General features: G+C 38.7%; 1 protein-coding gene across 2 annotated transcripts; it reads left to right on the top strand.

Annotated features, from left to right (window-relative positions):
* Positions 1 to 6,464: 6,464 nt before the first annotated feature.
* On the top strand, positions 6,465 to 20,804 carry Etaa1 (ETAA1 activator of ATR kinase). 2 transcript variants are annotated; one of them, XM_005070437.4, is made up of 6 exons: positions 6,465 to 6,805; positions 7,702 to 7,830; positions 8,093 to 8,169; positions 11,407 to 11,519; positions 11,737 to 13,691; positions 20,368 to 20,804. In XM_005070437.4, exons 1-6 carry the CDS (start codon positions 6,547 to 6,549, stop codon positions 20,496 to 20,498), a joined length of 2,664 nt encoding a protein of 887 aa, XP_005070494.2. In that variant the 5' UTR covers positions 6,465 to 6,546; the 3' UTR covers positions 20,499 to 20,804. The 2 variants fall into 2 exon arrangements, with proteins under 2 accessions (XP_005070494.2, XP_021082973.1); XM_021227314.2 differs by lacking the exon at positions 6,465 to 6,805 and having other exon boundaries at positions 7,702 to 7,825.
* The last annotated feature ends 676 nt before the right edge of the window (positions 20,805 to 21,480 follow it).

The raw sequence follows: 21,480 nt of genomic DNA, 5'->3' as shown, positions 1-21,480 counted from the left end.
TTAAACTGCAGGTAGGCCAGGACTCAGGTAGAATTTGAATAGAAACATTCTAACAAAGTTGAAAAAAAGAAAAGAATTTTTGCATGTAACTATGATTGAATTATTGATTTTGCTGCCTTTTTCCTGAAACAGATGCTACTCTCTGTGAGCTGTTGATCCATGAGATAATAGGATTGTCATGTGACTATGGTGGGAATCCTAGAGAAGACTCTCTAGGAACACAGATTAATAATCACTATCATGTTGATGAATGATTTCTCTATATAAACTAAGCAAAAAAATTCAGTCTGTTATTAAAAAGTGTCCCAAATTAGATATTACTTATATGTATAAATTATTCAACTGTAAAGAGATGTTTTGTAGTTTTGAATCTTAGTGTGCTCAACCATCTCCTAAACTTAGCTTGTATTTCATACAAAACCATTTTATTGTGCCAGTAAGATGGCTCAGCAGGTAAAGGTGCTTGCTGGGCAGAGCTGGTATCCTGAGTACAACCTCAGGACCTCGTAAAGTAGGAGGAGGGAGTTGGCCCCACAACATTTTCCTCTGACCTCACGTGTGCATTGAGGGACTTATGTAAATACATATGTCACAAGACTGACACATTGATAAGAATACAAAATTTAAAATGCATTTTATTTATATAGTAATTGTACTAGATTTATCTTAGGAGTTAAATTCAAGAAGGGTATTTAAGGTGAAAACCATTTACAACTGTAAGAGACTGTTCTCCCACCGCACAGTGATCACAGAGTATGGCCATCCTAGCTGTGCTTTTTTAAAAAATTACAAGAACTGTGTAAATTTAGACCGTTGTGAGAAGTTATCAAGTTTTAAAGGATTGGCATACTTTTCTTACTCCTCTAGGTGCCATCAAATTATTTGGAATTTGTCTTGGTTGTTTTTCTCTTGTTTTGAAGAGACACTATGACCAAGGCAACTTATAAAAGAGCTGATTGGGGCTTACAATTCTAGAGGATGGGTGAGTCCATGACTATTCTGACAGGAAGTATGGCACTAGCCAGGCAGGCATGGTGCTGGAGCAGTAGCTGAGTGCTTGCATCTGATCTACAGGCACAAGGCAGAGAGACATAACTCAGATGGCTGGGCTTTTGAAACCCTGAAGCCCAACCACAGTGATACACCTCCTCTAACAAGACCACACCTTCTAAGTCTTCTCAGATAGTTCCCCCAAATGGAGATCAAGTACCTAAACAAACATGAACACATGGGAGCCATTCTCATTGAAACCATCACATAACTTTTCAACTGCTTTCTAAATGTGAGTTGGGTATTTGGATCAGAAGGGTGTAAATTAAACCGTGGAGAATATGTGCTTCTAGAATCCTTGATCAGTTTGGAGGCAGGAGGGATCCCTAAGAAAAACATTGAGCATGCTAATTAGACACATGGATGCACAAATTATGAAGTCATTTATACATATTGTCATAGTAAGGGAAAATCCCAGGAGAAGGTTAAAGACTGAAGGGAAGAGAATGGAATTTTCCTGGGCACAAATGTCTAAGGATGAGGACCGAGGCTCAAATGTCGGTCTAGGACAACCCTCTGCCAAACTGCAACAGAAACACTTACAAAGAGAGAAGAAATGCATGAGTCCCTCTGGGGAACTACGAATTTTATATTAAAAGCTACAACATTTTTATTTGGAGGGAGAGATCTTACTAGGCACCTGTGGTGCTGACCACACCCATTTGAGCGTGGCCACAGGTGCAAACTTGGGATGTTGGATAAAGACTTGGGGAGAGGCAGGTCTCACTCCTGATCGGGTCTCAGAGAGCAGTGGAGACTGTCAGAGCGCTGACTGTCGATTATCTGTCTCTCATGTAAGTGATTCGTCCCTAATAAAGTAACATAAGACATCCCTATCCCATGTCTAGTAATCTTCCTCTTATATTTATTGATAAATTAATGCATTCGTGGACAGACATGTGAAATAAGATTCAGAACTTAATGAGATACCACAAGATGATCACTTTTTTTTTGTTTTTGTTTTTGTTTTTCAAGACAGGGTTTCGGTGTATTGTTTTGGAGGCTGTCCTGGAACTCACTCTGTAGACCAGGCTGGCCTCGAACTCACAGAGATCCGCCTGCCTCTGCCTCCCGAGTGCTGGGATTAAAGGCGTGTGCCACCAACGCCCGGCAAGATGATCACTTTTATGATTGTGTAACAAAGGCAGCACATATGTGACACCTGTCTTTGTCTTGTAATCACTTTCCTTTTCTCCCTTCCCAAAGCCAACCTGTTAATGACTTTTCTCATCATTGTGAACAATATCTCAAAGGCAGCGAGGGAGGAAGGATTGATTTGACCTCATAGTTGGAGCCTATCTGACAGGAAAAGCACGGCAGATGTGGCCCCTGGCCCTGGCAAAGGTGGCATGTGACTTGGGGTATATCACCTCGGGGCAAAGGAAGCAAAGAGCCTTGCTGGGAGAGGGGCAGAGCTATAAGCCTCGAGGTCCATCCATCTGCAGCCAACTTCCTCCAGCTAGGCACCACCTCTTCAAGGCCCCATAGTCTCCCTACAGCACCAATGGAACAGCAACTGTCCAAGCCTGTGGGTGACATACTGCATTCAAAACTGAACAGTGGCCATTATTCTGATTTTAAGACAACCACTTCTTAGATCTTTCTTTAGAATTTCAACATTGAGGTTTACATTCATGAATCTGTAACTTTTCTGTCTGCTGTGACCAAATTCTTGACATATACAACCTAAGGAACTAAGGGTTGGTTTATTTTGGGGCCGTGGGTTAAGAAAGAATACAGTCCACCATAGTGGGCCTGGGACGGCAATCAGCAGGCACACGTTGCGTCTGCAGCCGTGGAGCAGAGAGCAATGACTGTAGGTACTCAGCTTGCTTTCTCCTTTATGTGTGCCCAGGACACCAACCCAAAGAATGGGGCCACCTTTACAGTGAGTCTTCCATCAACTCCATTAACCCAATCTAGAAAACTTGTGGCAGAAACCCAGAGGTTTGTTTGCATGGTGACTCTAAATCTCATGAAGTTAAACTCAGTAATCAAAATCTCTATACTGTACGAATGAATTTTGCCTGCTGGGATTCATATGGTACTTATATAGATTGGAGGTAAGACTGAGGGTAAGCCCTTCTATTTTTGCTCAGTTCACTTTGGGCAATTTACCCACAAGATAATTTGGAGCTGTAGCTTTTCAGTTCTATTGTTATATAGTGTTTTATTGTGTAGATATATTCTGAAACACAAGCCCATTCATTACCCCTCAGTTGAACTGCTTGACCAAAAATTGCTTTTATTCCCTGTGGAATATGATAGCTTATTTTCCTGATGCCCACATGGTCATCCTTTTAAATTTTAGTTATTATGATATGATCTTTAACATTTGACTGATTGAGCATGTTTATGTATTTCGATTCCGAAGACCCTGTTCTAATCACTGCCCCTTCTATTTTCTTACCAAGCCATTCTTCATACATCTTATATATGGGCCTAAATTAGACTTTTTGCTACTCTGATAAAATACCAGAGAGAAACAATTTAAAAAGGGGGAAGGCTTTATTTTTGACTGATAGTTTTAAATCAGGGGTAGCAGGTTCCACTGTTGGGGAAAGGAGGCTGAACATCACCACAACAGTGCCTTCAAGTTGTAAACCTTATGGTAGGTTAGTATACTCACTGAGCCTGAGGCCTCATGATCCAAACATGCCGCCAAAGCCCTACCTTTGAACTCTGTTAAATGTGTCAATAATATTGATGCAAACTATATATGTGTATACATACAATACACACACATATATATTAGTGTATAATTTTTTATTTATTAGTTTTCTTTTTTTAGACAAAAATCATTTAGTGTAACTCGGATGGCCACAAATTCTCAATCCTCTTGCCTCAGCCTCCTGAGTGCTGGGAGGATTGCCGAGCCTGCTGCGCAGCCTGTATCCAAGAATGTGGCAAGGGTGTCGAGATTGATGACACAGAGACCGGTCGGTTGTGTTAAAAAAATCTTTATGCTCCCCAAGTCGGCTTAAGAGAACTTCTCAAGAAAACGCTTCCCTCCAGAAAAGCTTCTGCCATACATACACACACACACACACACACACACACACACACACACACACACACACACATCTCCCACACATCCCCCTTTCTCCTCCTGGCTGGTTGTTAAATCCCTGACACCAGAATCGGTGACCATGGCAGGGGGCAGGAAGTGGCTAGCCATTGGGAAGATCAAAGTCAGGGTGTTTCAGTGAGCCAGCCCTTATCAAGCCCTATCAGGAGCTTATGGCACTGGATTGTTTTCAGTAAACATGTTTTCAGTAAACATTGTCTCACAGCTGCCTGCTCCCAGGCTGATGGAGGAGTGGGTTTCTGGCCAGGGTCTGTGGTCCCCACAGAGATTACACGTATGATCCACCATTCCATCTGGCTGCACTTTCTCCCCGCAAAGTCCTTTTGTTATTATTCCAATTGTTCACATTTGTATTAAACAAGTCTGTATTTATGTGGAAACCTGTGGCAGGGCTATTTATTCTGTTCCAGTCATTTATTTCTCCGACCCTTCACCACTGGAACACCACCCTAACTCTTAACTGCTGCAACTCATGACACCTGGGAGATATCCAGCTTCATTACTCGTTATTCTTCAGGAGACCAAGAGTTTCTTGGTTGTCTTCTTCCTTTTTTCCCTATATACGTACCTTAGAATAAAGCGATCTTCCCTTTCCGCATGCATCACCCTGTTCTGAGAGTCTAAGACATCAGCACTAACTCTAGACAAATATGGGAAGAACCGGCCCTGTAATAATAGTGACACAGCCATGAACACAGTGTAACCTTTGGCTACTTTGCTCTTCCATTTATTTCAAAGTGTTTTATAGTTCTCTCTGTAGAACTGGCACTCTTTAATTTCACCATTTATTGCAAATTGTAGTCTCTTAAAACTTAGAGTCTCGTTCATTACTAATCTATTAAAGGCAACTGACACTCGAGTATTTGTATTTGTATTGGGAATGGAAGAAAAAGGCCACACCTACGTTGATTCTAAAAGACTGACTGATTAGGGGCCTACACCTGTGGTCCTAGCACTAGCAAGGACAAGTCACGGGCAGATTGCATCACATAAGGGGTGCACACACTCACTGCACTACAGAAGACATTGTCATTAAAAAACAAAAAGACACGGGCACACTTTGTGATAAGGAAAACCGGAATGATGTGGATTAAAACCAAATAATCTTTATGCCTGTCATTAGTGTCCTAACTAGCCACAAATTGCCCAGCTCTCTATCAGGCTTAATATCCTGTTGTCTGTGAGGTAAAACCTTTGGAATGCATTATTAGCAGACCACTAATTTCCATCAACCCAAAATGAAGGATATCATGAGCTATCCTTACCTAAACCCATGAAGAATTAGCCCCTGCTTTGCTCTAACCCTATTGTCCCCAACAAAGTGTCTGAGAAAAGCTTCCTTTGTTTTGTTCTGTGACTGTTAAGGCTTTTGTAAATCCTTTTATGTTGAAACATGTTTTTCAGCGCAACCTGAATCAAAGATCCCTGGCCATGATAATATGATAATTATTTGGTTCAAATTAAACGCTGTCTTATTTCCATTGAGATGACAGCTTTGTTTTGCATGTACGGTTTCCAGCAACTGTTTACTTAATTAGTAAGTTTCCTACATTTTGGATTTTTCTACACACATAACACCTCTGTGAGCTGTCATTTTTATTTCCTCCAAAACCATACCCTTTATTTTCTCAAATTATCGAATAACATACCATCATATGAATCTTGGAAATACACAATTTAAATTGGGTCTTAGTTGGGGTTTCTAATGCTGTAACGAAACACCATGGCCAAAAAGCAAGGGGAGGAAAGGGTTTATTTGGCTTACACTTCAGCATTGCAGTTCATCACTGAAGGAAGTCAGGACAGGAACTCAAACAGGGAAGGATCCCAAATGGGTGATACCTGTTCTTATAGAACCCAGGACCAGCAGCCCAGGTTTGGCACCACCCACCATGGAGCGGGCCCTTCACCATAGATTGATAAGTGAGAGAATGCCTTCCTTACAGCTCGATCTCATCAAGGCATTTCCTCAGCTGAGGCTCCTAACCCTGACGATTAGCTTGCATCAAGTTGACACACAGACCCAGCCAATGTAGGTTGCAAATTCAGTAAGACTCTGCCGTCGCACTGGGTCCCTTTACTGGCTCACATATTACCTCCCAGCCACTTGTCCATAGAAAACTTCTGCAATCCTAAACCCATGGAGCTGGAAGCAAACCTCCCAGAGAGAAAGCTTCCTGGCTAGAACTGCCTTGGCTCCCGAGCACCGAGAGGGTAGCCGCCTAAACCCCGCCCCTCACCCCCGACGCAGCCAATCATCGTCGGGCTCGTAGGCCTGCCCCCTAGAGAGGCGCAGCCAATCGGCGGCGGCGTCTTTTTTGCGCGCCGGGCTTGCGAAGATGGCGGAGATCGCCGGTGTCCCGGCGGCTGGCGGGGCTGTTTCCCGGCTCCCCGGCAGCGCGAGGTGAATGCGGCTGGAGGCGGAGGCGGCTGCGGCGGAGGAGGGCGGCGCCGCCAGCGGGATGAGCCGGCGGAGGAAGCACGCGGGCAGCCCCGCCAGGAGGAGCACGCCTCGCAGGGCCACCGCCGAGGACGGCCGCCCGCCGCTGGAGACCGAGTCCCGCCGGCCCAAGGCGCCTCGCGACTCCCGGCTCTGCAGGGCGGGAGCGCGGCCCTGGCGGCGGGAGACGCGCGGGGCGGCAGCTGACGGCGGGCGCAGCCCCGGGGGTGAGGAAGCCGGCGGGCGGGCAGGTGGGCGGGGAGCGGAGCCCCGGGGCGGGCGGGTGCGAGGAGGCTGCGGAGCGGAGGCCCCTGAACCGGCCACGGCTGCCGTTTTCTGTTGACCGGCTTCGGGTGGGGCCGGTGCCTTGGGCTACCCCGGGCAATTGGGCGAAGAGGCTGCTTTTGTTTGTTTTGTTTTCCTTCATTGTTGTTTTGCCGAAGGCTCACCTCAAAGCTGTTTGCTCCCGGAACTTGCTAGACATAACATCCGGTTAGAATAGCAAACCAGTGGCTGGCGCGCTGCTTTCCGGTGATAACTTTTTTGGGTCAGTTGTTTGAAGGTTGTCAAACCATACGGGTCCCCGGCTGTACCATACTTGAGCTTTCCGAGAGAGTGTGTGCTTAAATTACAACTCCTGTCACCTGGCCTGCCTCTGCTGTGACAAAACCAAGCCCGAGGAAAACAAACAAACAAAAGCGTAAAAGTGTAAGCAATGCTAGACAAGAACTTCCCTAGAAGCCAGAAGCAGATCACTAGTGTTTGGGGAGCAGTTCACTAGAGTATAAAATTTGGGTAGAGTTGACATATAGCAGGGGCTTAAGAGGGGTGAGGGCTTCTGTTTGGATACGTTTTGAGGTTGACAGTCTCTGTAACAGCAGGACTTGTAAGGTTAGTAACAGTGATCAGGTGTTATCATTCCTGGGCCTATGGAATTAAAAAAAATACTAACTATGAAGTATCAGGGCAATATTTTTATTGAAACATTTCTATTGTGGTTAAAGTAACTGTCTTTAAGAGACAGGTTCTGTATTGGACATAAGAACTAATTTATCTAAGCTGTGGTTTGACTTTGGCCCTTGTGAAGTAATGCTTAAAATGTGACAATTGTCATTTTGTACAGAAAAGTATGAGACACCAACAAGACTTCTGAAAACAGATCTGTTGTCCTGTGCCTTCAGTTCTCCGAATGATCCAGATGGACAGACCGATATCTTCTGGGATCAAAATTCTCCAATGACCAAACAGTTAGGTAATCTGTTAAGATTTTTGTATGGTTAAATGTTTGATGAGGGATTAGTGTTTGTAAAATTTTAGTCTGGTAGCCTCAGAAACTTTAATACAGTGGGTGTTTTTGTTGTTGTTGTTTTTTAGAATCTTGTGTGATTTTTCTCTCTAATTTGCACATTAGTGCAGAGTGATTTAAGTTGCATCGATTACAATCATTTTCTAAAAAGTAACAACTGATTTTAAAATTCTTGGTGTAAGATTTACAGAAATGTCTGTTTCTTTAGGTAAAGGAAGAAAAAAGAAGATTTCTAGTACATTCACTGATGAGATTTCACATATTGTCAATCGTATTGCTCCTCAGGTAAAGACATGCATGCTTGTCTCCTTTCATATTCAAAATAATGTGTTTAGAACAGCAAAGGTTACAGTTAGCCCTTTGGTTTCTGAGTGCATGGCTTAAAAAATGAAACAGATTACAGAAAGAATACCCAAATCTGCAGATTCTGAAGTTTCTTACATAGATGATATGGTTTTCCGTGGTACCTGCGCATATCCTCAGTAAATACATATACTGTATTTATTTGTTTTTACTTTTTGCAGTGCTGGAGCTCAAACTCACTTTTGCCCACTTCTGCTAGGCAAGTGCTTTATCATGAGCTCTGCCTCCAGCCCACCCCATATACTTTAAGTCATCTCTACATTATTTATTCCTTAAATAAAATTGTTTGTTTTGTTGTACTGTTGAGAGACTATTAAAAAGAAAATATATGTCCTGTATATGTCCCATATTTTTAGTTCATTTTTGGTTAGATGTGGAACCTGCAGATACAAGTAAATATTTGTTTTATTTCTCTTGGGGTAGCAGTTGACTAGTTTTATTTTTGTTGTCTTTAATGTATTTACCAGGATGCTGCATTTTCCACATTACATTTTGAATAAGTTGTATAATAGAACAAGCAGTGTAAATTTAAGTTTTTGTTGTTATTGCTTGTTCACTGTCTATAGTACACATTTTTCCTATTGTAGTTGCTTTTACTAGTATTCACTGACCTATAAAATCACCAAGACACAGTTTAAAAATGGGGAGATCACTGGGCTTAGATACAAGTCACATATAGCCTCTTCTATGTGGCCTGTCAACCCCCCCCCATGAGTCAGTTAATGCTCGTAACCTCAGTTCATCCAGCCATAAAGTAGAATTATTGCCTGCCTTGTGCTGTCTTCAGTGCATTCTTAGGATTAAGTTATGTGAAATTTATAAACTGTAGAGTGCTATAAATTAGTTATGATTTAATTTAATAGACCCATCTTCAAAAATTTTTTTTTCTTCACTTTAACTTTTGTGATGCTTGAGTAAAATAGTTTTAGTGAATCATGTAACACAAAGGAATTCAGTAACTGTCATTCCTGGTATTAGTTCTGACACTGACAGTAAGAACCATGGGCTAGAACACCAACTGTTCTGAGTTTCTCTTCTTTCTTTTTACATTTTTAAAAGTGTGTGTGCGTGTACGCGTGCTTGCTCTCTCTCTCTGTCTCTCTCTCTCTCTGTCTCTCTGTCTCTCTCTCTCTCTCTCATACATATACACGTGCATGCCTGGGCATGCCCACAGCATGTGTGGAGGTCAGAGGATAACCTTCAGGAGTCATTTCTCCTTCCACTATCTTGGTTTCATTCATTATATCAGCACTTAATTTCGTAAGTACATTTACGCTCTAATATTACTACTTTGTATGTTAGCGATAAATCTTCACTAACTAAAGTAAAGAAACACAGAAAACAGGTATAGGCTGGCCAGTGTGACTAGTGGTAAAATGTTGAGTGTAATGTTGGCACCTTTCCTCAATGGTCTGGGAACAGCATCTCTTGTGAAGAAATGGCAAGAGCACACAAGTGGTACCTTGAGTCAATGAACACTGCATTGGGATTAGTTTATTCAGTCATCTCGTACTGAGCACTCTTAAAGCAGGTTAATTGTTGGCAGCATTAAGATCTTTTGAAAAGTGTCATACTCATGATTAAAATTATTTGTGATTTTCTTAGTTATCTTCAAATCATTTAATTTCCCCCTAATGGTTTCAGATTTCATTTTTTAAGATATGCGCATTAGACAGTCATTCTATTTTCTGTAGTGATAACATACATTGTGTTTAAGGTGATACCTTTCATCATTTATATAACTACATAGTGTGGTCATTAAGATCAGTTGAGGGATTAGACAACCTGTGTGGTACCAAGGATTTACTTAGGAACCTGTAAATTTAAAAGAAGCTCTTACAAGTAGTACATAAATATATAGAGGATTCCTGGTATATAAACTTGAGTGGACACATAACTTTGTCGTGACGTTTTGGAACTTTGTATGAATTTATTTTACTTGTAAGTGGACAAATTCCATAACTAAATCATTAGGAATGTTATTTGAAAGAGTGTCTAAACAAATCAGAAAATATCTAGTCTGTGAAATAAACTGATATTATTTTGCAACCTTTAAGTCGATTTGAATGTGCATTAAGAAAACTACTTGTTGATTCACTACCAAATTATAGAGAGGTTTCCACTGAAACCTTCAAGTAAGTAAACATAAACCGGTACTTTTTAAAAAAATTATTTTGAAGTTTTGTTTTTCATGAATGTGTTTATGTAGGTACACACTTTGTAAAGATCAGAGGACAACTTGTTTTTACCGTTTGAGCCATCTCCCTGGCCCAGTGTGATTTTATACTCACCGTTGTAAATTCTAAGCTCTAATTAGAATAACTTGTAATCTGGTAATAAGGCCATTTTTAAACCCTGTGTGATCTTGTAACAGTGGTTCTCAAGCTTCCTAGTGCTTCAACCTTTTAAAACAGTTCCTCATGTTGTGGTGACCTTCACCCCTAAACTTATCTTTATAGCTACTTCATAACTAATATGAAACAAATGTTTTTGGAGATAGAGGTTTGCCAAAGGTTACTACTGGTTTATAATGCTCATTAGGTAACTATCATTGTGATTGAAGAACTGAAAAATACAGCAAAAAAAAAAAAACAAACAGAAAAAAACCCCGAAGCCAAAAAAATACCATCCTAGTCTAAGATGACTTCCTACCCCATTCTTAGCTTTATCTTTGACTGTGCTATAAAGTCTCTAGTCTGTTCTGACATTACTCTGTCTGTGCTCAGTTTAAGTCAAGGCAGAGCTCCCAGCTTTAAAGAGCAAGGATAAGAAAAAATCGGAGAATCGGTGCTGCAGAAAGAGTTCTGAATATATTCTAATTTTCTATTCTGATGGTTGTACTTATTTTGAATATCTTACAACAATGAAATGTTACTTTCCTTTTGCAAAATGTTCTTTTATGTGTATATAACACCAAAATGCACTTGATAGGGAATGTACATCAAACCCTGGTTTTTATAAATGTGGCTTGAATATTTACAAAAGCTTGAATATTTCTCTTTTTACTTGTGGGAGCGTATTTGGATCACAACTTACAGCCAGTGACTCTCACCAATTCTCCTTCCCCTCTGCTCTCAACCTCTCGTTTTTCTTGGGGAGGGGACGCTGGTCAATTATTTTATGGTGCTCATATGTTCTTTTTTCTTCCCTGTTTCCAAGGATGAGAAACCAGTGACAAACTCCATGCTGGGTGTGTGGATTGGTGACACTGCTATTCCTTGTACTCCTAGTGTAGCAAAAGAAAAGTCAAGAGTGAAAATCAGCTGCACAAAGTGAGTTTGGACTTCACCTTCTTGTAATTCAGTGATACAGATACTCACATTGTAGGTTTTGGGATAAACTGAAATAGTAAACTTTTTTGTTTTGATATGTAAAATTCTGTTCACATTTTTTCTGAGAGTTAAGATTTTGGTCACATCAAAATATATGAAATGAGAATTGAGTAATTTTTAGTTTTTTAATTAAAATGTTCTAATATTGCTTTAATAGGTTAAAATCACAAAATCGAGAAAAAGAACTTATGAAATTGGCTAAGCAGTTTGATAAAAATATGGAAGAACTTGATGTGATTCAAGAGCAAGATGGGAGGAATCATGATTTCATCCAGACAACTTCAGAAGTGGGGCATTCACACAATCATAAAGATTCTGTATGGATGGAGACAGATGGTGAAGTTCCTGAAACCAATTATGCTCTGGTAAAGAAGCAGCTGGAAGGAAACACTGGGATATCTATGGCAAAGGAGCAAGACAGCAGTCAGAAACCCTTTGACCATAGTGTTGAAGCAGCCCTTAATGCTATTTTTGATGGCTCCACTCAGATGTGTAGCGGACAGCTAAGCCAAGATCTGTCATCAGATGCTGCTTTGAACAATAGTAAAAGTGTTTTTGTAAAGAAAAGTAGCTTAATAGAAGAGGAAATCATTATTAATGAAACTCTCCTCACTGAAAACCTGCCAAATAAAGCTTCAATATCACCTTCCCCTCAGGTAGATACTGCCTTACTGCGAAAACCATGTGTGACTCCCTGTGCTAAGAAGCTAGAAGCATCTAGTAAACATCCTACTAGTGATTTTGAGGATGACTGGGAGAGCTTACTAAGCAGTGAACCTTTCCTTATGGAGAATGCCGAAATGCTTGAACTCTTTCCTTCCACAACTGCCCAAATTACTGGTCAGAAGGCAATGTGTACTGTTATTGCTAAGAGTGATACAATCACATCAAGAGCAAATATGGATCTAGGTGGAAAGTTAAGAGACTCAAATGTAACTCTGGATCTTCCTTCAAAGACATGTAACAGAGAAGAACTAAGAAATTCTGGAGGTTATAGATTTTTACCACATTCAAGTAGTGAGTCAAGCAAATTACCATTCACTGGAAATAAAGTGAGTGTTGAGAAATCTTTCAGTAACATTAAAGATGAAGATTGTGTTGATGTCTCTAATCTTATCAGAGCAAAAGAAGATAGCACGTTCAATGTACGGGCTTCTGGCAATTCTGGTTCATATACAAGGTGCCCTAGTGAACAAAAATATGGACTCAATGTTAACCTGCCTTTGAAAGCACCTGTTGACACTGCGCCCTGTGGTTCTGTATTCTTGGACAAAGAAAACAGTGTTTGTAACACAAATCAGAATAATAGATTAAAGTTCAGTTCTTCCCTTGATGACTGGAATGATCCCTTGGTGGCCAGTGAAATGATTAAAGTATGCAGCGAGTTAGAGACTACCTGGGAAGCCGATGATGTAGATGATGATTTGTTGTATCAGGCATGTGATGACATTGAAAGACTAACTCAGCAAGAAAACAAGTGCAGCAAGCAGTCAGAAAGTATAAGTAACACTTCCAAACAGGGGTGCAGAAATACGTATACTGTGTCTAAACAAAGAATCCCATCGGTGCCTTCTAAACATTGGAACCTTGTCAGCTCCTCAGTGCTACCGTCCTTAACAGATCACTCACAGACACATAAATCAGTGACAGTGGGAAAGAGAGACCCATGTGGAGATAACTCCAATATTTTGAATGCTGCAACAAATTTGTCTGTGTGTTCTAGAAATTCAATTGATAATCAACGTGTGCCAGTACAGGTGAATGGCTCAAAGTTTATTCTTGCAGGAAGTTCAAGTTTGAATGTTAGTTTGGGTCAAGTAAGCAGAGGAATTGCTACCAATACGAAGTTCAGTACTCATCAACTATCCCACAACACCTTAGCAGATAAAACTGAAAAAGACAACAAAACATTGAGGTTTTCAAAATTTACATTTAAGACAAAGAATCCTCAGGTTCTTTCCCAGTTAAATCAAAATTATATAGCAGGAAATATGCCTGTTAGCAAAATCTTGCAGGATTTAGAAAAAAAGGAAACTGTCAATTCATTGCTCGAGGCCAATCACCAGCAATCTTCAATAAAATATTCTGAGTCTTTGAAACCATCTTCTAAAGGTATGTGTGAAATAGTTGTCTTGGAAAAGTGTTAATGCTAGTTACTTGTTTTGACTAATAGGAATAACTAGTATCTGATATAAAATTCAGTGCCAGTTGTGACAAAATTAATAGGTTATTTGATGCAACCTTTTTTAAATCGTTCCAATTCATCTTTTTTCTGATTGCTTTTTATTCCTTCAATAAATTCCATTAATCACACCTTAAAATATTGCTAGCATCCTAATTTCTGTCTCCATTTATATTCTAATCTTCAAAAAAGCAAAATAGACTTTTAAACCCCATAAGAAAATATTTATATGTGTAAGGCAATCTTCAGTGAATGACTCATATTTCAAATAAAATCTAAAGCTTAAACTATAATCTGAAAACTCCTGAATTATCTTTCTAAACTTGTCTCACTAAAAAGTAAGAAATAAAATAGTATATATAATAATTTGGAGTAATTACTTTGTCTGAGAATGCCACTTACAGTTTGGTGTATGTCAAGAAGCTTTTTAAATCAGCTTATGTTGTACAAAGTGATGTTTGATTATGACTTTTTTGTTTGTTTTTGTTTTGGTATTTCAAGACAGTATTTCTCTGTGTAGCTTTGGAGCCTGTTCTGGAACTCGATCTGTGGACCAGGCTGGTCTCAACTCACAGCAATCCGCCTTCCTCTGCTTCCCAAGTGCTAGGATTCAAGGTGTGCATCACCACTGCCTGGCTGATTATGACATTTTTTTACCTGTATATAACATAGCTATCTATATCTTAGTTGTTGCCTCCAATTACTCCTCAAGCTGGCTTTCTCCTCTTTCTAAATAGTCACCCTTCATGTCATTTTTTGTTGTTGTTTGATATATTCTTTATTAGTCATTCATTGATGAACAATAAGGTTGGTCATATGACTGCTATTTTGAATGCATATTTCTGTAATCAACATGGGTGTGCAAGTGTATCTATTATACATTCATTTTAATCCCTTCATTAAAAACCAACAGTAGTATAACTAGTTTTAGCTTTTTGATTGCTCTAATGATTATACTTATGTGTGTATGTATGTGGTTTTTTTTCCTCCACCAACAGAGTATAAGGTTCCTCCCATCTCCACACATTTTCCAGTATGCCTTGTCTTTCCCTTCCTTGTTAACCATTCTAATTGATGGGTGCTCAAATCCAACAGTAGTTTTTGTTTGCCTTTCCCTCATGGTTAAAGATGTTGAACTTGTTTTTTAATGTATGAATTTGTTGAATTGTACTTGTTTGGGGATTCTTGTTTAATTTGCCATTTGTTCTGTAGGTAATTGGGTTTTTAGTTGATGAATCCGTTTTATTTTTTGAATATTAGCCCCTGTTTTAAGTACCTGGCAAAGATATTCCCTATTATCTAGGGTGTGTCTTCTCTGTGGTTACTATTTACTCTGTTATCTAAACACTTTATAGTTTGATGCAGTCCTGCTTGCCAATTCTAGGTATTTTTTTCTCCTGAGCTGTTGAGATTCTTTCCAGAAACCCCTGCCCATCCCTGTATTTTGAAGTGCCTTACCTGATTTCCAGTAGTCCAGAAGTTCAGATCTTACATTAATATCTTTGATCCATATTGAATTTTTTTAATAAAGGATGGTAGACACTACATGTGGTATCCTAATTTTTCAGCACCATTTGTTAAAGAAAAAAAAAGGCTGTGGTTAATGTAAATTTTTAGACTCTTAGTAGAGAATAACTTGCTTGGGTCTGAATCCTCTTAATTTCATTGATCTGCATGTCTGCTTTTGTGACAGTACCATGCTGATTTTGTTACTGTGACTCTAATGGAATTTGAAATCAGGTTGTTTTTGTGTCTGTGCAGGTGCCCATGCAGGCAACTATATAAATTCTCTAGTTCTGTGAGGTATATCATTGGAGTTTGGATGGAGATCGCTTTGAATCTGTAGACCCATTTTGGTAATAGGGCCATTTTTCATAGCATTGATTCTTTTAGTGCGTGAACGTTGTCATTGTGTAGGTTTTTCACCTCCTTAGTAGTTTTATTCCTGGAGTTTTATTGTTTGGTTTTGTTGTTGATTATTTTCATTTTTTTTTTACTGATTATTTTCTTACTGAGTTTGAGATATATAAAATCTACTCATTTTTATATATTAGTTTTTATGCTAATATGTTACTGAAAATGTTTATCCGATGTAAGAGGTTTGTAGTGATATTTTTAGAGCCTTTTATGTATGTGATCATATGTTTAACAAGTGGGAATAATCTGGTGACCTCTGTCATTTCTGTTCCCTCTTTGTAGTTGCTATGAGATCCAGTACTGTATTAAGAGCATAGAGAGAAGACAACTTTATTTTATACATAATTTTCAAGGAAATGCTTTCAATTTTCCAGCAGTATAATGTTAACTGTAGGTTTGTCTCATATATTCTTTAGTTTGTTGAGATGATATTTCTGTTTCTAGATTCTTTAGGATTATTGTTAAGGAGTATTCAGTTTTGTCTAGAACTTTTCCTACATGTGTTGAGGTGATCATTCAATTTTTATCCTTGATTTTATTTATGTGCCATGTTTGTTGCTTTGTGAGGCCGGGTCATGTCTGCATCCCTGGAATGGAATCAGCTTGATCATGATCTTGTTAATAAATTACTGAATTTGATTTGCAAGTATTTAATTAAGTGAATTTTCTATGTTCTTCCAGAAAATATATTGTTAACATCCTTATCCAGTTTTTTTATAGTGGTTGAATTGAATATTCTGTATTTGTCCTTTAAATCCATTTGGTCTGTGGAATAGTTAACTCAGAGTGTTTTTGTTACTTGATTTTTTTGATTGAATGATCTGTCTGTTGACAAAAGTGGAATATTAAGGTACTAAAATTATCCTTTATTTGTGACTAGATCTCTTTCTTGTCCTTTGTTCGCAAGTCATCTTGTTGGATGGGTGCACATATGGCACAGCCAATTGTGGAGGTCAGAGGACAACTTCAGGGAGCCAGTTCTCTCTTCTGCCATGTTTAGTAATCAAGCTCAGGTCATCTCAGCACCTTCTCAGTTCTCCATTCACCATGCAGGTCCCGTTTTTTCAACTCTGGTCATGAAGCGTAGCCTTCTTACCCACCAAGCCATCTTTGTGACCCCCCAAGTTTTTGTTTGTTTTGTTTTAGTTTGGATTTTAAGGTAGAATTTCTGCGGTTTAAGTAGTCCTGGAACTCACTACGTAGCCTCAGGCTGACCTGAAAATTTCTGTCCTTTGATGTTAGTCTCCTTGAGGGTTGGGATTACTGTCACACCCAGCTTTCACCATTATCTTCTGATGTATTGTTTCTGTATTAAAATACAGTGATCTGTTTATACCCTCTCAGTTTGGCTTTGTTGTCTGGGCTTTCAGATTCATTTTGTCTTTGCAGTTTCATTCAATGTGTGTCAGTGCCTGAGATCCAGCAAGTACTTAAATCCTGTTCTATAGTCCGTTCTGAAGTCTGTTTCTCCTAATTGGAGAGTCACAACTGTTAACATTTAGTGCTATTGCTCCACAGTATGAAACGATTTCTTTCTTCATCTTAAAGATTTTCCATTTACAACTGCTTGAATCCTTCCTAAAACTCATTTCTCTATTAGCTCTTCTATTAAAATTTATTGTTTCTAAAACTTATTTCTAGAGCTCTTGTACTTGTTCATCTTTCTTCATCCGTGCATAGTGTATTCCTTTGGTATAGTGGTTCTCAACCTGTGGGTCACACACAGCCCCTTTGGGGGTCAGAAGACCTTTTCACAGGGGTTACCTAAGACCACTGGAAAACACTGATACGTACAATTCATAACAGCAAAATTGCAGTTATGAAGTAGCAACAAAAAATGTTATGATAAGGGGGTCACCACAACATTAAGCAGATTGAGAACTACTGGTGACCCCTGTGAAAAGGTCTTCTGACTACAAATGCTTTACTACTTCTTCATTTTATTTAATTGCTGTTGGAATGTTCTTTCTGAGAAATTGTTCCTCAAGTTTATCTTCAGGTCCTTTTGTCTTAAGGATTTTCTATGCATATAAAAAAGGTGTGTTTCTGTATCTGTTGATTTATTTAAATAGAATTGGATGATACATGCTTGAGTTTGCATTTCCTTAATAAATTGTAACTCACTTCTAATAGTATCTGTAGGTTTCTTTTAGTCCCTTTGGTGTCTATGTATTGTATGCTAAATTATATGGTTGTTCAGGTTAAGTTTAAGTAAGAATTGTTTTTATAGTGTTGGAAGCTTGGGTTCATTTTTTTCAATTACAAACACCACTGTAGGAATTCTATACAAACTTCAGAACCTTATGTGATTGTATTTGTTAATTCCTGACAGTATGATGTAAGATAATGTTCTGAAATTTGACAGATATCACCAGATTGCTTCCAAAATGCTAGACAAATTTTGATACAATGAGTATTTTTCCATGTTACAACCCACCCTGTCTTGAAATGTTAAAATTTGTTGTCAGTCTATTACCGTTGTAAATATGTTTATTTTAAAAGTAAATACACTGTAGCTATTTGGGTAAGGTTTCTAAAATAAATTTATTGCATATATACTTTTTTTTTTTTGATTTTTCAAGACAGGGTTTCTCGATATGATTTTGGAGGCTGTCCTGGAACTCGCTCTGTAGACCAGGCTGGTCTTGACCTCACAGAGATCCACCTGTGTCTGCCTCCCAAGTGCTGGGATTAAAGGCATGTGCCCGGCTGATTGCATATACTTTTAATTCCAGTAAAGACTTACCCCTGTTTTCAATTTTTTTAAAGGTATTACTTGCCTTTCATCCTAGCAATTTTTCTTTTAGACTTAATGATACTGTTTAGTCCTCCTGGCTAATCTTGACCTCACCAGCGTTTGTGTTGTTCTTAGTCTCCCTTTGATATGTCACAACCTGGTCTCCCAGGAATACCCTTGAATCAAAGCCCACTTTGTGGCTTAAGGCCAGTGTTAGTCAATTTGCAGCCTGTTTTTATACAACTGGTGCATCAAAAACCATTTTAAAAGTTTTAAGTGTTCTTTAAAAAATATATGAGGAGAATAATACCGATTTGAAAATGAGAATCATGTGAATGCATAAAGTTCATTAAGACATATCTGATGATTTGTTTTTATTCATGACTATTTTTTTTATAAAATGAATAGAGTCGAGCAGCTATAAATAAGAACATGTTGCTATCAAAAGTTAACCTTTTTGGTCTTATGAAGAGTAACAATTGCTAACCCTTATACCTTAAAGTGAAATAAAAAAATTAAGAAACTTGGTTGCTTAGTACTGTGCAGCAATTTGACTTTGTAAATATATATAAATGTGTAAATATATATATATAAATATATGAGTGAGTTAGAGGAAGGGCTCATTGGGACACATTTGGCTCTCCCTAAATCAGAGTTTTATAGTATTATTTCATACATTTGAAATTGTTTTCCATTATATGAAATCAATTTTAAAGCCTTTTAAAAGATGCTGTATTCTTTTTTACCTTTGTGGATTATTAACTTTTTTTTTTATAAAATATATTTTGGTGTTTCTCTGGGATGGTTAATAGCTAAAGTCTGGCTTAGGAAATGACAGACACCAGAGTTATCTGCGGAGTTGGTTTGAAATAATCCTTTATCCTTTCCTATTTCTGGTTACACCAAGAAAGAAAGTAGGTACATGATAAATTTTCTGATACATTCTCAATAATAAAATTTTGAACAGTTATAAATATCCAATCTTGGCGGGGGCCCCTGAAATAATTATTGACTCAGTCCCATGTGTACAATAATGTTTAAGGTGTGACTACATCAAAACTCTTTGTAAAGTGCATGTGACATCCATAAAGATGGGTTCTATAGATAAACTACATATGACACTTTACATAAAAATAGATTGTCAAGCTCATGCTAAGGGTTTGGGGGAGGATTTGGCATGTTCTTGAAACAGACAGTAGCAGACATGTCTCGAGGCTGTTACCATGTCAGCCTAGTCTTCTGGGCAGATAATAAGTGTGCATACCTTCCTTTGAAGGAACAACCCTGTATATTTAACATTCCTGGTTCCTCCAGTGTTTATCTGTAAACACATGGACCTTTTTGCCTCCCACACATCAAATCTTTTTCTGATAACTGAAATGTAAACTTGGTGACTGTTTTAATGAGGAAAATACCTGTTAGTATTCATCGCTCCTTCATGCTGTTTGGTGTCTCTTTCCTTTTCTTTGCCTTCCCTTCCCCTTCTTTTGTTAACTGTCTTGTGTAGCACAAGGTGACCTTGACTTCAGTCCATAGCTGCAGACCGTGTTCACTGGATCTCCCACCATCTCCAGACTGTTGGCTTTGCAGCCATGACCGACTACTCTTCAGCTGTTTGAAGCTTAATTCATATATTTTTACTATCTGTCAATGTTTATATCATTTAAAATCTGGTGTTGAAAGAAATTTATATAGTCATAGGTTAGAAGGCCAAATGAATTATTTGCTGAGTCTGCAAAAACCAGCTTTTAATCAACTTAGTTTTATCATACTTGAATGTAGGTATGGGCAGGGACTCGGCATCCTCCTGATGTAGAACATTCTATGTGTGTACATGTGATTGTATATGGAATGGTTGTCTGTTTATAGTGAAACCAGTGTCATGAAAAGGCAAAAGTTATATTCAGGATGACTGGTGTAAGATTAATCCCTTCGTTCTGTTTAATTTTTAGATGAAGAAGAGAGGAATAGAAAGTATTCCCCTGAAGAAATTCAACGAAAAAGGCAGGAAGCACTGGTTCGAAGAAAGGCCAAAGCCCTGGCGCTGCCCTCTGTGCATCCAGCCCCCGTTTCACTTCTCTGATGAACTTTGAGTTAGACGGTTTCAACTGTTAATAACTATCTGTGATAGGACTTTCGTTCTTGGTTTCTCTGTGAGAAATTTAATGCTGACTTACAAAGCATGAGTGTCTACTTTATTATTTAATAAATCAGTGTTTACCGTGGGAAATGAAACTTTCTTGTAGATGTATGTGAATTATGTATATGCTTTTGAAAAGTTAACAGTTATGTATATACAGAGGGAAGTATTTGTCTTTATTACATACAGAGGCTGAGCATCAAAAATAAGCAGCTGTAAAGCTAACAAATTAAAATGACTAAACAGTGACTTAGTTGTGTAGTATCTTTTATACTTAAGACTTTTTATACATTGACAATTTTTAATTAATATTCCATATTCTTAGTGGCCTTGCTAAAAAGTAGAGAACTTCTATTTTTTAAAAATTACTGTTTACAGTTGCTAGCCAGAAGTAGGTTTAAATTTTAATATTTCTAAATGTGATTCGATTTGAAAACATTTTGCTGTTAAGAAAAACACAGACTTGCATTAAGTCTCGATAAACAGTAAAAAAGAGATTAAGCTAAGTAATAAAGCATCACTAACATTTAGAATCGACTGGGAGTTGGTGGCTCTTGCCTTTAGTCCCAACACTCGGGAGGCAGAGGCAGGTGGATCTCTTGTGTGTTCGAAACCAGCCTGGTCTACAAGGACAGCCTCCAAAGCCACAGAGAAACCCACACACATGCCTATTGCCTGATCCAGCTTCTATTCCTATAGGTTAGATGAAACAATTCAAGCTGTTCTTTTTCTTTGTGTGCATACGTGCTTGAGTCAGGGTCTTGCTATATGGCCCAGGCTGGCCTTGAACTCTCTGTTACTCAGATGGCTGCAAACTGACAGTGATCCTACTGCCTCAGTCTCCCCGGTGGTATGAGTACATTGTGTCCAACTTATGATGTTAGTTTCAAAGTCAGAGACAAATTAAACCTGTGCTTTATCTTAG

This window comes from Mesocricetus auratus, unplaced genomic scaffold (genome assembly GCF_017639785.1).
Source record: "Mesocricetus auratus isolate SY011 unplaced genomic scaffold, BCM_Maur_2.0 Super-Scaffold_100029, whole genome shotgun sequence".
Classification (NCBI taxonomy): Eukaryota; Metazoa; Chordata; class Mammalia; order Rodentia; family Cricetidae; genus Mesocricetus; species Mesocricetus auratus.
The sequence above is the reverse complement of the archived record's forward strand: the minus strand, read 5'-3'. Positions and strand labels throughout refer to the sequence as shown.

What these genes read in the sequence shown, in the direction of transcription:
- Etaa1 (XM_005070437.4), top strand. Translation starts at nt 6,547, where the DNA reads ATGCGGCTGGAGGCGGAGGCGGCTGCGGCGGAGGAGGGCGGCGCCGCC. An exon ending in GTGAAAATCAGCTGCACAAA is followed by an intron (nt 11,520 to 11,736) that starts GTGAGTTTGGAC and finishes TTGCTTTAATAG; the next exon opens with GTTAAAATCACAAAATCGAG. An exon ending in TTTGAAACCATCTTCTAAAG is followed by an intron (nt 13,692 to 20,367) that starts GTATGTGTGAAA and finishes TTTAATTTTTAG; the next exon opens with ATGAAGAAGAGAGGAATAGA.